The sequence below is a fragment of the Argiope bruennichi genome, chromosome 7, assembly GCF_947563725.1.
Source record: "Argiope bruennichi chromosome 7, qqArgBrue1.1, whole genome shotgun sequence".
Classification (NCBI taxonomy): Eukaryota; Metazoa; Arthropoda; class Arachnida; order Araneae; family Araneidae; genus Argiope; species Argiope bruennichi.
Genome location: NC_079157.1, coordinates 21,909,895 through 21,927,293, shown reverse-complemented (window position 1 = coordinate 21,927,293; position 17,399 = coordinate 21,909,895). Strand labels below are relative to the sequence as shown.

Here is a 17,399-nt window from a genome sequence, read left to right as displayed (position 1 = left end):
ATTCAGGTCAGGGGATTTGGCTGGCCAGTCCATTCGTTGAATGTCCTCGCTTTCCAGATACTCATCAACCATGAGAGCCCTATGTGGTCGCGCATTGTCGTCCATAAAAATGAACTCATTGCCAACAGCGCCCCTGAAAAGACGCACATAGGGCTCTAGAGCCTCCTGCCTGTACCTCTGGGCATTCACGGAACCATTGTCAAACACATGGAGCGGTGTGCGGGTATCTTGCATGATCCCTGCCCAAACCACGAGTCCTCCACCAGCATAATGGTCCCTTTCGATAGTGTTGCTGGGATGGTATCGGGTTCTAGGTTCCCTCCATATCAATAACTGTCCAGAATCAGGTTGTAGACTGAATCTGGACTCATCGGTGAAGAGAACATTAGCCCATTGAAGCTGTGTCCAATTCTGATGTTGTCTGCACCATTCTGCACGCGCTCTTTTGTGGGAATGAGTGAGTGGGATGCAAATAGCGGGCTTCCTGGCATACAGCCCTCTTTCGTGGAGTCTTCTGGAAACTGTCTTACTCGAAATTGATGTTCTTGTAGCAGCCGCGAGGTCCCTAGACAATTGAGTGGCTGTAGCGTCCTCTGGCGCTTAGCTGAAACGAACAAATACCGGTCGTCATTGGCCGTTGTAGCCCTCGGGCGACCTTGTCCTGGTCGTCTGCATACTGCCCCACTAGTTTTAAATTGACTCCACAAATTGGAAATGACGCTTGGTGTTATATCCAATTCCCTAGCAACCTGAGCTTGGGACTGGCCTGCCTCAAGTATACCCACAATTCACCACCTCATACCGTCGTCTAAACGATGATGTTCACTCATTTCACCTAAAAACCAGCAAGAAACAACACGATTATTCAAAATATGCACTAAAATCTGCAACTGTGTTGAAGAGTGGAATGAGATGAACAGCTCGATGCGGACTTTTATACCTCCTGCTGGCTTAGCAACGCCCACAAGAATACGTAAACTTATCTCAGGGCCAATAGCGCTACAATGACCATATATGGCAATCAACTGTCCAGGTTTTGTGCAGGTATTTTTAGAAAAATGTGCGAAAATGCTTTCCATCTCTTAATTTTGTCCACCAGTGTACTTTGAATTTCATTGTCTCCAGCCGGACTCGAACTCACGGTCTCTCGATTATGAGACCAGTGCTATGACCATGGAGCCATGGAGATACATTTGTCTCTTTTTCAATACGGCAATATATTTAAATATAATAGTAAATCATAAAAACTGAACACCCTTTTTTGTGATTTTTTTAATTAAAATTTTAATTAATAAAAAATTAATGGAGATTTGCGTTTTCCTGCAATACCTTATGAAATGTTATTGTGCGAAACTTTTTTTGCCATAATAAAATGAAAACTACACTTGTAATTATAAAGTCACATCAAATTTGATGCATTTAAATCACTGCGTTTTTATGTTATCCTATTTAAATGTTCTTGAAAGTACAGACGGGTAGATGGTCAATCCTTTGTTGGATTTGGTTCGAAATTTATCTAGACTATAGATGTTAAATCTGTGTACAGAATTTTATTTATCTATCTCTTTTTATTTTGTAGTTAACGTGCTAGCATATATTCGGACAGGCGGAATTCTGAACGGATTTTGCTCCAAATGTAATTAAAAATATGACAATGCATTTTTGTTGACTTATAAAATTTGGGTTATTATAATCTTTGTGATTGCATTTAGACATCTTGTAAATTTTCTGTAAGCTACAAATTATTTAACAATGAGATGGATAAAGACAAGTTTTAAATTTACTGTTGTTGTTTTTGTCTTTTTTTCCCACTGATATTCCAATGGCTAATTTTCTTTAAACAATTCAATTAGATATTTCTTAACATATCACTTCCTATAATGAATAAAGGAATTCTCTAAATAAAAGCAAACAATTAAAATTCAGTACTTTTATTTATTAAAAACCAAGCACAGGAACATGCTTTATAAAAATAGCTTAAATACATAACATTAGTAATTTATTAACTATAAATATAAAAATTGCACGAGTTTTGTTTCAAGAAGAAATAAATCTATTAAATGGTAACTCAATTTAATGCTTATTATTGCTCATTCAACTTAAGCTCATACTTTCAATTGGCTCTGTATAAAAATGTATCATGTCAAGAAGAATATCGGAAAGCAAAAACTCTGATGTAATTTGGAAAATATACATCATTTTCGTCAGGGCATATATAAATAACTATCATCTTCATCTGAAGAATCGTCATGTCGATTTCCACCATTTGTCTCTGGCATAAGTCTCCATCGTTGAACCCTATGAGAAGGTGGACGTTCTTGGAACTGCAAAAGATGACAATTTTATAATTCATGCTTCTAAAATGTACGTGTATTCCTTCGTGAATATTCACTGTTTAACCATTTACATGAATTTGAATTTCTATACATCAGTGAGCAAACATTGCAATTAAACACGCATCCAATAATTTCATATTTATTGAAATTGAATTAAAACAGCAATTTGAAGATGCCAGCTAACCAGAAGACTTCAATATGGGAGGATTATGTGGTACTGTTTGGATATATGAAACGTCTTAAAATCACAAGAGGGCAATTTTCGAGATGATGTTCGTGGTTTTCAACCTGATCAGATACGAATGACATGCAAACAAACAATCTCATTCAAAACTGCCTCAGTATATTAAGCGAACGGACTTATTTTTTGCTATCAGAGTCAATAAATATTAGGTTTTAAATATAAGATTGCTATTTGTTGGGAGTTTACACCGGGTTTGGCATCTGCATGTCTCAAGGATAGGATCCTTCATGGGCAGTGCAAGTTTTGAGAGGTCAGATAGCCATTGACATATAAGCCTAAATTTTCTCATTATCGCTAATGGAGGGCGTTTATATCTCCCTAGTAGTCGACAAGCATTAGGCATTGCTTAGAAGACTAATATTTTGTAAAATTTTGCACCGTATCTGACATCTATTTCTCTTCAAATTAGGATTCAACTTCCATAAGTCAATAGGCAATGCAAGTTTCGAGAGAACAGATAACTGATTTGTAGACCAGTACCTTCATTATAAACTATCTTGCTATTCAAATTGAGGGCACTTACAGTTGGTTATCAAAATAATGGAAATACCGAAACACCTGTGAATAAAAGTCACATTTTTGAATATGCTTCGTAAGCATTAAAATATAACAATAGCCGTCATTTTTTTAAAAAAAATAGCAATGCATATATTCTGGTAGCATGTGCTAACTTTATTAAAGTTCTGTAATTCTTGGATTTTCTTCATAAGCATAAAATGTCGTACCTCTCAGATTTTCAAAGAGGCCAAATTGTAGGATCCCGTCTAGCTGGAACAAGTGTGACCGAAACATCTGAATTTTTAGGCATTTCTGGAGGTACGGTGTCAAAACAGGTATAGTGTTATGACAGCATAAACACACGCGGAAAGACAAGTTAGGCAAAGAAAAATAGTGGGTGAAAAAATAAGCTCTGTGAAAGAGACCGAGGGGTATTGAAGCGGATTGTAGTGTCTAAAAAGCAAACAACTGCAGCAAAAGTGACTTTAGAATTCAATACCCATCTGGATTTTCCAGTGTCAGTGATTATAGTTAGAAGGCACCCTCATAAACCGAGCACTTATGGCAGAGCAGCAATTCCTAAGCCACTTGTCAAAGATGTTAATAGTAAACGTCGTCTACAGCGGTGTCACACTCACAAGACCTGGTCTATTGATAAGTGGAAGAAAGTAATATGGTCTGACGAATCGTGTTTCACACTTTTCCCTACAACGGAATGGTTTCACGTTTGGAGGACACTTGCACAAGCGTATGATAGTGATTGTCGCCTTCCAACTATCAAGAATGGAGGTGGATCTGCCATGGTATGGGTAGCCATGCCATGGCTTTCTGCTTAAACAATCGTAACCCTGAAAGGTAGGATCACTGGGGAGAATGTAGAGAAATTTTAGCTGACCAGGTCCATGCTATAATTCAAACTTTGTTTTCTGCAAGAGATGGAATTTTCCAGGATAGTAATCCAACTATCCATGCAGCGAGACCTGTCCAATTATGGTTTGATGAATACGAGGATGAAGTTTAACATCTGCCTTAGCTCGCACAATCACCTGACCTCAATATAATGGAACCGCTATGAACTATTTTAGAGCGTTCGATACGAAATCGATATCCTCCACCGGTATCTCTCTCAGAACTTTCACAATATGTCCAAGAAGAATGGCACAATATTCCTCTAAATACGATTCAACACTGGAATGAATCGATTCCCAGGATAATTCAAGCTGTATTATATGCTAAAGGCGGTCCTACACCATACTAATAAAGGATTCCCTATAAGTCTAAGGTATTTCCATTATTTTGATAACCATCTATATCTCTTGTTATCAAAACATTAGACATTATATATCTAATACAGATATTTGGTGGAATTTTACACAGTATCTGGCATCTACTTGCCTCCAGAGTAGGGTTCAACCTTCCATAGGCTTATAAGTGATGCAAGATTTGAGAGGCGACCCTCCCCTCTCCTAATTTCCAAAACCAGAAATTTAATTAATTCTCTATGCATGCAATTTTTAAATAACCAATGGTACGATGAATTGAAATCATTAAACGTTAATTGTAGATCATCTTCAAGGGAATTGATCGCAGAATTCGACATATAAGATTCTGTTTAATTTACATTGTTATTAAACAAAATGGTAAAAATATTATAATTTTTTTGCCGTCATCTTACTACTCGAATACAATGCACTCAAGAACTGTTGACTTTCAAGTTAGACAGCCGAGAAAAATGTGCACTACACCGTTCTGCAAATAAAATTTGAAAACCTCAAACAGAAAAATTAAAAATCACGCTCGAAAATTTAAATGGTACTCGATTTTGATTTGTACGATTTCGAATTCACAGCAAATTAAGTGAAAATGCAAAAATTCAATATAGACGAATATAAAGCAAAATGAATCTCCGACCTTCCCTTTCTCTTCCCATAAAAGTTGTCATCTAAGATTTGTCTATCTTTGATAATATGTCCCTACTTATCTTGAACCCAAAATCTTACAGCATGGTCACCATGATCTAGTTGATAGACAGATGTTGTTAACCCGTAACCATGATGTTTGATCTAGGACAGATTTAATGTTTGATCTAGGACAGATTTAATGTTTGATCTAGGACAGATATAATGCTTGATCTAGGACAGATATAATGCTTAATCTACGACAGATATAATGCTTAATCTACGACAGATATAATGCTTAATCTACGACAGATATAATGCTTAATCTACGACAGATATAATGCTTAATCTACGACAGATATAATGCTTAATCTACGACAGATATAATGCTTAATCTACGACAGATATAATGCTTAATCTACGACAGATATAATGCTTAATCTATGATAGATATAATGCTTAATCTATGATAGATATAATGCTTAATCTATGATAGATTTAATGTTTGATCTAGGATAGATTTAATGTTTGATCTAGGATAGATTTAATGTTTGATCTAGGATAGATTTAATGTTTGATCTAGGATAGATTTAATACGTACAGGATCTGTATATACGCGATTTAATTTCGTTGCAAGAAAATCTCATTTTGGGTTAAAAAAACCGTTCAAGATACATATTACTTTTTCAAAATACAAACGTTTCTATAAACGGTAAGCATATCGCAATGTTCGCTAGATGTGAGAGGTTTCTTTTCAATGTTCGTTTGTGAGCTTGTGTAAAAGCTAATGTTTTTATAGGTCTTAAAAATGAAAAAAAATGTCTGAAACTGGGAAATATCTATACATAGTGTAAAATGAAGTCCCCTGAAAGAGTCTGTATGTTTGGAAAAGAAGAATTCAAGAAATACTTAACTGATATTGGAGATATTTGTACCATTTTATAGGGCAAATTTTGGTGAAGGTTTTAGTACATTGATCAAAATTAAAAAGGAGTTTTACAATTGCAATTTTAATTATTTGCTCCTACGATTCACGCATGCGTAGAACAGCAGTATTTGTGTTTTGCACTTATTCGAGCATGTGCAAAAACTTCAAAGGCAAATATCAAGAGGTGTGGTATTTATATGCGATACATTTCTTTGTTTATATCCGATTTTAAACAGCGACTGCCAATTATGCCAAAAAAAGATATCCAAAAAAAAGGAAAACCCAAAAAAGGAATTGGGCGGAGCACATTAAATGTCAGTATTTCGTTCGTTGGGCTATAATGAAAATATAGAGGAAAGAAACGTTTGGTCACCGAATATCAGAGAAAGAATGTCCACACTTAGGGAAGGAGAGTCTTCTGTTGAGCAAAGAAATCGTCTCTCTTTAAATCGCATTGCAACTGAATTACAGAAACAGAGTAAATTTTTTCTAGTAATTTTTGACGATTTCTAAATATATATATATTTTATGTTTATTTGGTGTTGTGTGACATGTCCATGTCGTATCGGGGGAAGGCAAGGCTTAAGACTAGTTTAAAGCTAATGTTTTCTCTTGGATGTTATGCCACGGACAACGTTGTGCGGGAACTGCTAGGATAATTCCGGATATCTCTCGGTAATTTAATAGGAAATCTGGCTACGTCATTTTTTTTTAACATTTTTAATATAGAAACACGACCTTTGCATGTGTCACTATGACAATAAAACGACATTGCATCATGTTATGGCGAATACTAGCCGGAATGAAATTCTAGCTGCACTTCCTCCAAAGAAAATGTTGAATATTTTATGTGGAATTGAACTGCCAAGAGGCAAGCGAACAATTCACAATGCCAAACCGACTATTGCATATTCTTGGATTCAAAACCCTCTGCACTTTTGCACATGTGCAAGGATGCGTTTATTTAATGAAAATAGGCGCGAGAAGAAACAGTTGGGCGAACTCGGATTATTCGCGGACATAAGAGACTTAAAAACTACGGCTGACTCATAATATCGTCAGAAAAAGATAGTAATTCGCAATTAAATACTTTAAAGCAATTTTTTTTTTTTTTTTTTTTTTTTTTTATCACCGAAAGGTGTTTAAGCTTTAAATCACGAAGAATAAATGAAAGATTTATGTTCTTAAAATTTGCCGAGTTCACTTTTTTTTTTCTTGCAAAATAAATTTTTTAAAGTACTTACTGTATTTTTTGATAAGGTTTACGATTAACAACGGTAGATAATTTCAGTCATATTTGATGACAAAAAAAATATTCTACGTGTCAACCCTGAAAGCTTTTTTGCATTTTAAACTAGCCATATAAGCAATAACAATATGCAATTTTGAGTTATAATAGCATGGTCAGAAGCGTCAAGACACTCACATAAATATGGGGCTGAAGTCAAGGTAAAAAAGGACAAATAATTCCGGAAATGGCTCATCCTTTCGTGTCTCAGCTTTTAGCGAGATAGAATTGTCGAAAAGTGTTAGTCTCTGGATACTGAAATGAGACGTACATTGAAAATGACCCTTTTAGCTTTTCAGTCTTGAAATAGGTGCAGTTTATGCATATTGGCCATCCTATCCCCTGAATATCCACTACAATCGGACATTGATAAGGAATAAATTAGAAACACAATCTGAACTACCGCCTGTCACTTCACTGTCACAGAGAGTCCTTAAGCAATTGTATATGCTACCTTCTATTATTCTGTAAATTCAATTTTATATCCCTGATCTCCTAGCAAATTATTTTCTTGTTTCCATCCCTGATCTCCTAGCAAATTATTTTTTTGTTTCCATCCCTGATCTCCTAGCAAATTATTTTTTTGTTTCCATCCCTGATCTCCTAGCAAATTATTTTTTTGTTTCCATCCCTGATCTCCTAGCAAATTATTTTTTTGTTTCCATCCCTGATCTCCTAGCAAATTATTTTTTTGTTTCCATCCCTGATCTCCTAGCAAATTATTTTTTTGTTTCCATCCCTCATCTCCTAGCAAATTATTTTTTTGTTTCCATCCCTCATCTCCTAGCAAATTATTTTTTTGTTTCCATCCCTCATCTCCTAGCAAATTATTTTTTTGTTTCCATCCCTCATCTCCTAGCAAATTATTTTTTTGTTTCCATCCCTCATCTCCTAGCAAATTATTTTTGTTTCCATCCCTCATCTCCTAGCAAATTTTTGTTTGTATCCCTCATCTCCTAGCAAATTTTTGTTTGTATCCCTCATCTCCTTTCAAATTTTTGTTTGTATCCCTCATCTCCTTTCAAATTTTTGTTTGTATCCCTCATCTCCTTTCAAATTTTTGTTTGTATCCCTCATCTCCTTGCAAATTTTTGTTTGTATCCCTCATCTCCTTGCAAATTTTTGTTTGTATCCCTCATCTCCTTGCAAATTATTGAATGGTTGTTTTGAATTTCCCTTAAATAGATGTTATGTATAAATTCACATAGTAAGTAACATGTCATAGTAAATAGTAAGAAATAATTTTTTCTAACTAATCATATTGCCCTAATATCTATAGTAAATAAGGGATAAAATAGCAAATTTATAGATAGCGAGCACATCCTTACGTTCATCAATAGTCTTATTCTAATTGAAACTATACTTACTGAAATAAGAGCAAGGACGAATCCAAGCAAAAATGCAGATGCAACGATTAACACGGAACGGTCAACCATTGATAGATAACTGTACATTTTATACAGTAGTCTAAACTGGCGATGAAGGTAATATAGAAGAAATATTGCACAGTAAAGGATAAAAGCATAGAGTGCTATCTTTTGTTCCTGAAAAGAATGAAAGAAAATAAATTATATCGGAATCTTTATTTCCTAATTAATATTCTTATTCGATACTCATTAATGAGTCGAAAACTTAATTTTCACTGCTATATGATTAGGCGATACCAGCTCTTTTAGAAATATGTCACCGCATTGATCTAATAATCTACAAAACTTTGAGAATTATATGGATTCCTGTTGTATTAAGGGGCTTCTTGTGTTCAGTCGACCACCCCGCCACCACTAAATGAGGCAGTGTCTAAAAGATATGTTGTGGCCAACTGCTGTATTAACCCTTAACTGGGGAGGTGAAATTTTAAGACTTAACTGGTTGGGTGCGGTCTACGAGACCGCATTTCATTTACACTTAAATTTTCTAATGAATGTATTAGTATGAAAAACTGCCAATATATTTTGCAGATATTTTTCTTGATATCTAGATATGTTTTAGAAATTTTTTAAAATATTTTATCATTGAAAAAAGTAAATGCATTGGAACATACATTTTCTTCTCAAATTGCATGTTACAATACATAATACTCTTTAAAAACATATTTATTTTTATTTTTTAAATCATACTTATTTTTATAGTATATAAAGGTATATAGAAGATAATATAATGTAAAATTCAACAATTATATGAAAAATAAAAAATAAAAATTGACAATGGGTAAAATTGGCCCTTTTTTATTGGCTTGTGTGACTTTCATAGCACAGTTTTAAACATACAGGTTAAGAACTAGTATAAAAATCAACCTATAAATTCTGTATATATATCTCTTGGTATATTAATATATTTTATAAATTTATCAAAATACTTTATCACTAGAAAAATTAATTATGTTTGAACGTACATATCAGAATCAGTTGAATGCGAACTTTCACCGAAAAACTATTCTGTGCAATTATCCTTATCACTAAAATCACTTTCTGCTTCATTTAAAAGTGTCTGGAGCACTGCTTCATAATAGGATCAGTAAATGGGATGATATTTCGGGGCCCAAGTTTTAGCGCCATCTGCTAAGCCTTGTTTATCATTGGGATACTAATAGGGAAGTGCGGTCTTAGAGACCGCGCTTAAAGAAATAACGGAATTATTTTAAAAAGCATCCGCTGAAATCGGTTGAAAAAGTGCACGTGTATTGAAGGTCACAAAACAGGAAGCTACAGGGTCAATCCATTTAATTGAGCTAAAACTAGAACAGGGGTGAAGGAAAATCCATCGCTAGCTGTCTCGCAGACCTCACGTCCCCAGTTAAGGGTTAAGGGGCTATACGACATTTAACAGCTAAAAGAGACCTCTAAAGTTGGTCAAATGCGACTCTCCCTGAAGTAATAGAAAATGCTTAAACTTAATAAATTTTTTACCACATTTTTACAAGACATTTCTCCTTATAATTATTAATTTTTAAGCCAGTAAAATATTTTTTATTAATTGAAATGTGAAAAAGAAAACGTGTTCAGTATAAATTGCCAAAGACAGAATTTGCTTGAATGCAAAGTTTTTCAGGAAATAAGCGTCTTATATTAACAAATTTTACACCAGTTTACACCCAAAGAATATTATTTGATAATCATGGTAAAGAGATAAATATTTTAAATGATTTACTACAGTTATTTTACTTTTTATGTTGTTGAAACAACTCTTTTTAAAAAATCATTTTCAACACAACAAGTACTGAAAGAGAGGCATGCATAATAATGCTCCCATTTTGCATGAGTTTCCATATCTATAAGTATAAAATGGAGTCTCCTGAAAGCACCTGCATGTTGAAACCCTAAAAACTCTAGAAATACTTAACTAATTTTGGAGATATTTGTACCATTTTGTAGAACATTTACTGAGGAAGGTTTCAGTACATTAAAGTCATATCAAAATAAAAAAAAACAGTTTTATAATTGCAATTTTAATTATTCTGCGAATTTTCGAAAATATCACACTGCGCATGTGCAAATACGAAGAGCTGTGGTATGCATAGGCGATACATTTCTTTCTTTCTTTACCTCTGTTTGTTAGTCAGTCAAGTCAGAAGGGAATTGGATGAAATTTAACACAGAGATAGATTATAGTCTGGAATAGGACATAGGCTACCATTTATTCCGGTTAATCTTTTATTAATTAAAAAGTAACTTTCCCACCAAAAATCTTTTCATTTATTTCCACAGCCAATTGAGTAAGGCTTCAGTCTTTTTACCCCACGCTAATGAGGATAGGCTTAACATTTTTTCGACCAATTATTTCAAATGATTCTGTTTATTTCCTTAGTGTTTGATGCATTTAAAATTACACATTGTTAATTAATTGATCTTTCGGATTCATTCTGAAGTACTTTTAAATTAAAATGAAATAGAATAAAGGAAATTAAAAATTCCTAATCTACATTGCGTTACCCCAACTGACGTACAAAATTCACGCATTTGCGTTATTCCAATTGGGATTGAAAATTCTCGCAGGCGTAGTTTGATCTTATTGTTGACAACTGTATTTTCATTTTACTTAAAAGATAAAAAAATTATGTGCATTATACTGTTGTAGCTATCTCAATCGATAAATCATATAGACTTGATTTAAAAAAAATACGGACTTGATTTGAATATTCTGCTAGCTCAACTCCGCAAGGACCGCAATATAGCTCTGGCTGTAGCTTCTTCGGGCATTGCTGCCACTTTGATTAACGGTGGCCGGACGAAACATTCCGTTTTCAAACTGCCACTTAATCTTGCAAGCAAAGATACCCCAACATGCAACATCACCAAAAAACAGCGGCTGGGCATCCTTTCGCAGCAGTGCAAGTTAATAGTATGGAACGAGTGCACAATATCGCACAAGCATGCATTAGAGGCGTTAAACCGCAGCCTTCAGGACATCCTCGGCAACTAGGCGGTGATGGGCGGCTTTGTCGCTTTGCTCACAATGACCTGTTTGTAATTTTAGTGAGCACTTGCGGACTATCAAACTCCCTCCAGCTGTGGGATAAATACAAGGACACTATCAGAAGATATCATGCATAGGCTGGATAGCACTCACAATGACCTGTTTGCAATTTTAGTGAGCACTTGCGGACTATCAAACTCCCTCCAGCTGTGGGATAAATACAAGGACACTATCAGAAGATATCATGCATAGGCTGGATAGCACTCACAATGACCTGTTTGCAATTTTAGTGAGCACTTGCGGACTATCAAACCCCCTACAGCTGTGGGATAAATACAAGTACACTATCAGAAGATATCATGCATAGGCTGGATAGCACTCACAATGACCTGTTTGCAATTTTAGTGGGCACTTGCGGACTATCAAACTCCCTCCAGCTGTGGGATAAATACAAGGACACTATCAGAAGATATCATGCATAGGCTGGATAGCACTCACAATGACCTGTTTGCAATTTTAGTGAGCACTTGCGGACTATCAAACTCCCTCCAGCTGTGGGATAAATACAAGGACACGATCAGAAGATATCATGCATAGGCTGGATAGCACTCACAATGACCTGTTTGCAATTTTAGTGAGCACTTGCGGACTATCAAACTCCCTCCAGCTGTGGGATAAATACAAGGACACTATCAGAAGATATCATGCATAGGCTGGATAGCACTCACAATGACCTGTTTGCAATTTTAGTGAGCACTTGCGGACTATCAAACCCCCTACAGCTGTGGGATAAATACAAGGACACTATCAGAAGATATCATGCATAGGCTGGATAGCACTCACAATGACCTGTTTGCAATTTTAGTGAGCGCTTGCGGACTATCAAACTCCCTCCAGCTGTGGGATAAATACAAGGACACGATCAGAAGATATCATGCATAGGCTGGATAGCACTCACAATGACCTGTTTGCAATTTTAGTGAGCACTTGCGGACTATCAAACTCCCTCCAGCTGTGGGATAAATACAAGGACACGATCAGAAGATATCATGCATAGGCTGGATAGCACTCACAATGACCTGTTTGCAATTTTAGTGAGCACTTGCGGACTATCAAACTTCCTCCAGCTGTGGGATAAATACAAGGACACTATCAGAAGATATCATGCATAGGCTGGATAGCACTCACAATGACCTATCATTAACGGAGCTTAGATATTGATTGAGGCGCATTACCTATATCAGTTCTTATACATATACATCAAAATTTCCACTCGAACGAAGTCGCGGGTAATAGATAGTTATGTATATATAAGCATACCTGGAAAATTTCATATTGATAAGATGAACCATTTTTGTTTAATCCTGCGCTCTAGCTCTGAAAATGTGATATTGTGAAAAGTATAAAAGTAATGTTTCTGAGTGAAAAGTCAACGGATGCCTTTACATTTTTGGTTGTACCATTTAAACTAACATACATCCATCCATGTTCAATACCAATAAATAATGTACAGAATGTTTTTGGCTATCAAAAGAAATCATAAAAGAATTTCGAAAAATTAAATGTTTAAAGGTCCTATATCAATTTATTCTTTTATTTTAACCTGTTTACAAAGATGGAATATTTTAATTCCTTTTGTATATTTGACGACTGAGACACGTCATGCATTTGCTTTGCCCAAGTTACGGATGATGAGTCTTATATGACATAGAAATTAATATAAAATTAAACATGTACATTCTTTTTCATAGCAAATATGATTGGTTTCAGTTGTAAGAGGACATTCTTTAAAATTTTATAACTTTAAACGAGCAATTCTTATATAATTCATTTTGTGTATCTCGGAACAAATTTTATATTTAAATAAGATTTCGCTTTTTAAATTTATCTATATAGGTTTCTTTTCTGAAAAAGCGATTTTACACACACACACACACAAAAAAACTTTTGGAACCTTTTTCAATCTGCTCTCATGCTGATAATGTCATTTAGCGCCATATCCGGCCCGATTGCATCATGGTAAAACTGAATGCAAGTTCAAAAATATAACAGATTAACTGTAAAATGAATACTATAACATGGCAGATTGTTTCGAATAATATGTTAAACTAAGTGTATTCATGACTTTTTTTTTATTTAAATGACCAAGATATGTAGGATTTGAAAATATTCATATGTAATCAGTATATGATTTCGTATTTAAATATCCTCCCCTCTAAAAAACACGATTAATTTACAAAAAACTGCCGAACGAAGCCAGGTCTTTCAGATGTTTTAACTTATATGTATATCGTATCTCTCAAATAAATGAATTCTCACACTAAATCCTTTATATGCAATTTTTGTCCTTTATATACAATTATATACAATCCTTTATATGCAATTTGCCTTCTTATACAACCTTTATATACAATTATTAATCCATTCGAAACGCAAGGATTTTTTCAAATAAATCCTTGTTCAAAAAGTTAATTGATTTTTTTATTCAGTTTTTGATATACTAGAGCTCCGAAAACGCAATCGTATAGCATTTACAATGACACACACAAAAATTCTTTTAGTGTTTCAAGTCAAACTACAGTAAATTGGTTTATTTTAAATAAATTTATTTCCATAAGAGTATCGTCATCTGTAGATTTAAGACATTTTTAGATGCCGGAATATTTATTAAGATGAATTATGAAATACAGGATAAAAATAAAATAAAAAGACAATATTAACAAGTTTTTAAGGTAATTATCTTTGAGATGAATATTTTGAGGAATTTTCGTATACTATTATATTTTTGAATATTTGTATAAAAAAAGATTAGAAAAAAAACTAAAGTATATCAGTTAAGTGCCAAAAGGGTTTTTAAAAATTGGAAAAAAAATATCATTTTTTTGTTGCTAAAAATAGGTATAAAACAAAGATCTAGTTAAGATGTTTATCAAATGATTCACTCAAGATTTTGCAGATAGCTTAAGGAATATATTATTTAGATCCTGAACTAAGACATGAGCTGCATTTATCCTTTCTTTAAATACGCAATCGACTGATAAATAAAACAAAAATTGCAATTTTTTAAAAATTGTAAAGCCTTAAAATAACCATAAATATTTCCTAATGAATGATGGTATTTCCTAATTACTTATTTTAGTTCAGGAACTGCAGAACATATTGATACATTTTTTATACTAAATTTGATAAAAAATATTCATTAGGTTTTATAATTTATGACGTTTCTTCTTCGAAAAAACGTCATAAATTAAAACTATCATATTCTATATTTAGAAAGCAGCATCTAAAGACGTAAAATAGCACTAAAACGTATGCAAATACAAATATAAAAATCAGTGTAGCTTCCCAAAAAACAAACTTAGAAACAAAATTCTAACGACTTTATAAAGAAACCTGCTGAAGCATTAAGAATACTAAATTTAAAAAATTCGTAAATTAGCAAAAAAAAAAAAAAAAAAAATGACTTTTTTAATGTAGTCATTGATCTTAAAATCAATTTATTACCGACTTAAAAATTGACAAAAACACAATGTAGAAATTAAAACTAATGTTTATTTAGTTTGGTTATTCTTTAAGCGTTTTATTAGTTTTTTCTTTTGCCCTTTGTTTATTTTTACTATTGTCTTAATGTATTAATTCTTGGGTTTGAACTCAATATCGTTAAGGAACTTTCGCAGAATAAGGCAATATGTCACAAAAAATACATTCACGAATTCCAATTAATATAACGAAAGAATTTTTAAACATTCATCAAAAATTTAAATGTATCATAAATTTGAATGAATTTTCAAAATTCTTGGAGTATCTTAACAGTTAGAATTACTCTAAGCAACGATTTTTATTTAAAAATTACACTTGTTTTCCATCTGAGTCACTTTTATTCTAATCATTTATTAGAAAACAAAAAGAGACAAGAATAAAATATTTTGCTATTGACCACGTTTTTTTCATTATTTAAATTTTAAATCATTTATTAAGATATGTAAATATGCATCCAAATTCAATTATGCTATTAATATATATATTTAAAACTTAAAATAATTAAAACTTTAAAAAACCATTAAAGTATTGCTTAAAAAGAATATATTTAATAAGCGCAGTTGCCGTTTGCTGAAATTTTTTTAAAAGAAGTCAATTATATATACAAGTTAATATATTGGCCCTTGTGAATCACACCTATTTAATCAGATGACTTCTTTACTGCACTCAAGAGGCAATAATGAAGAAGTCATCTAAGTCAAAAGATGGTCCGAATCAAGTCACTTATCGTTTGTGCCATTTTGGTGCAACATTATCAATGTAAATTAAGTTTTTAAAAATCAGTAATGAATTGCTATCTGTTTAGATTTTAGCTTTAATATATTGGCCCTTGTGAATCACGCCTATTTAATCAGGTGACTTCTTTACAGCACTCAAGAGGCAATAATGAAGAAGTCATCTAAGTCAAAAGATGGTCCGAATCAAGTCACTTATCGTTTGTGCCATTTTGGTGCAACATTATCAATGTAAATTAAGTTTTTAAAAATCAGTAATGAATTGCTATCGGTTTAGATTTTAGCTTTAATATATTGGCCCTTGTGAATCACACCTATTTAATCAGATGACTTTTTTACTGCACTCAAGAGGCAATAATGAAGAAGTCATCTAAGTCAAAAGATGGTCCGAATCACATGCGTGACTCATACAGCGAAAATGTTAATCATCCGATAGGAATATCGGTAATAACGACGACTCAATCACATATTAATGAACGGATATTTGAAGATTGTTCCGGTCAGAAGGCTAATACACGATGCTAAAAATTCATCTAAAAAGAACTTTTACAGCCATGATTGTTACATAGTCTGAAAAAAAATCTAACATTTAGGATTTTATTTATCAGATTAAATCATATTCTTCAAAAAATAGTTTTCTTTCTAATAAAGTGTTAGCAAACAAATTAATTTTACAAAAAAAAAAAAAATCTTGCCAAGTATTTCCAAAATTATTGATATAATTTTTTGATCTCAATGTGCGTTTTAGAAAACAATTCTTGACAAGTGATGTATTAGAATATTAATCTATGCAGTATTTTTGCATTATAAAGTATAAAAGTTCATGCAAATTCAGTATATAGAATTTGCAGAGAATTGAAATTATACAACACAAATACATCAAAGATGTAAAAACTTTCAGATATAACACCAAAAGTAAAGCTCTTCTTACCCTTTCTTCATCATTATTTTGTCGAGCATCCATTTTAAAAATTTAACTTTGTCTTAATGCACACAAGTATTAAAATTTAAGCGAAGCAAATTCTGTCTTTATCCAAAATCTTATAACACATTTTATTGCGCATGACTGTTGCATATTACCTGAGCACAACTTTTAGGGCTTTACGCATCCTTCTGAGAGTATTTATCAAACAATAAATGCGCATCAGCTACAAACCAACAAAGTTTCGGCTGAATTTCAACACATTTGTTGAAATTTGTAAGTAATTATCTTTATTAGATTGTGATATATAATAAATAATTTTGAGATTTTGTAATCAGTTTTCTGAGACAACATAATACGGAAGAAAGCCCTTTGAAATGTTGTCCCTTTTACTTTTCGCATATATACCTTATATAGCATTGTTACATAAAGCACTTGAAGAGAATTGTTTATGCAGTTCTGAATATACCAATCAACTAAATATGTCCACAATTTCATACAAGCAATTTTCATGTCAAGGTGATACACAGAAGTTTATTTATATTTATGTTTGAATTTTTAATTATGATCCTAAATAGACAAAATTCCAGAAAAATGC

At 33.1% G+C, this 17,399-nt stretch overlaps 1 protein-coding gene across 1 annotated transcript; it reads right to left on the bottom strand.

The window, feature by feature from the left end:
- Positions 1 to 2,052: 2,052 nt before the first annotated feature.
- Positions 2,053 to 16,924, bottom strand: LOC129974837 (uncharacterized). The gene is made up of 3 exons (XM_056087603.1): positions 16,811 to 16,924; positions 8,560 to 8,736; positions 2,053 to 2,324 (listed from the first exon to the last, which is right to left on the bottom strand). Exons 1-3 carry the CDS (start codon positions 16,841 to 16,843, stop codon positions 2,205 to 2,207), a joined length of 330 nt encoding a protein of 109 aa, XP_055943578.1. The 5' UTR covers positions 16,844 to 16,924; the 3' UTR covers positions 2,053 to 2,204.
- Between the last annotated feature and the right edge of the window lie 475 nt (positions 16,925 to 17,399).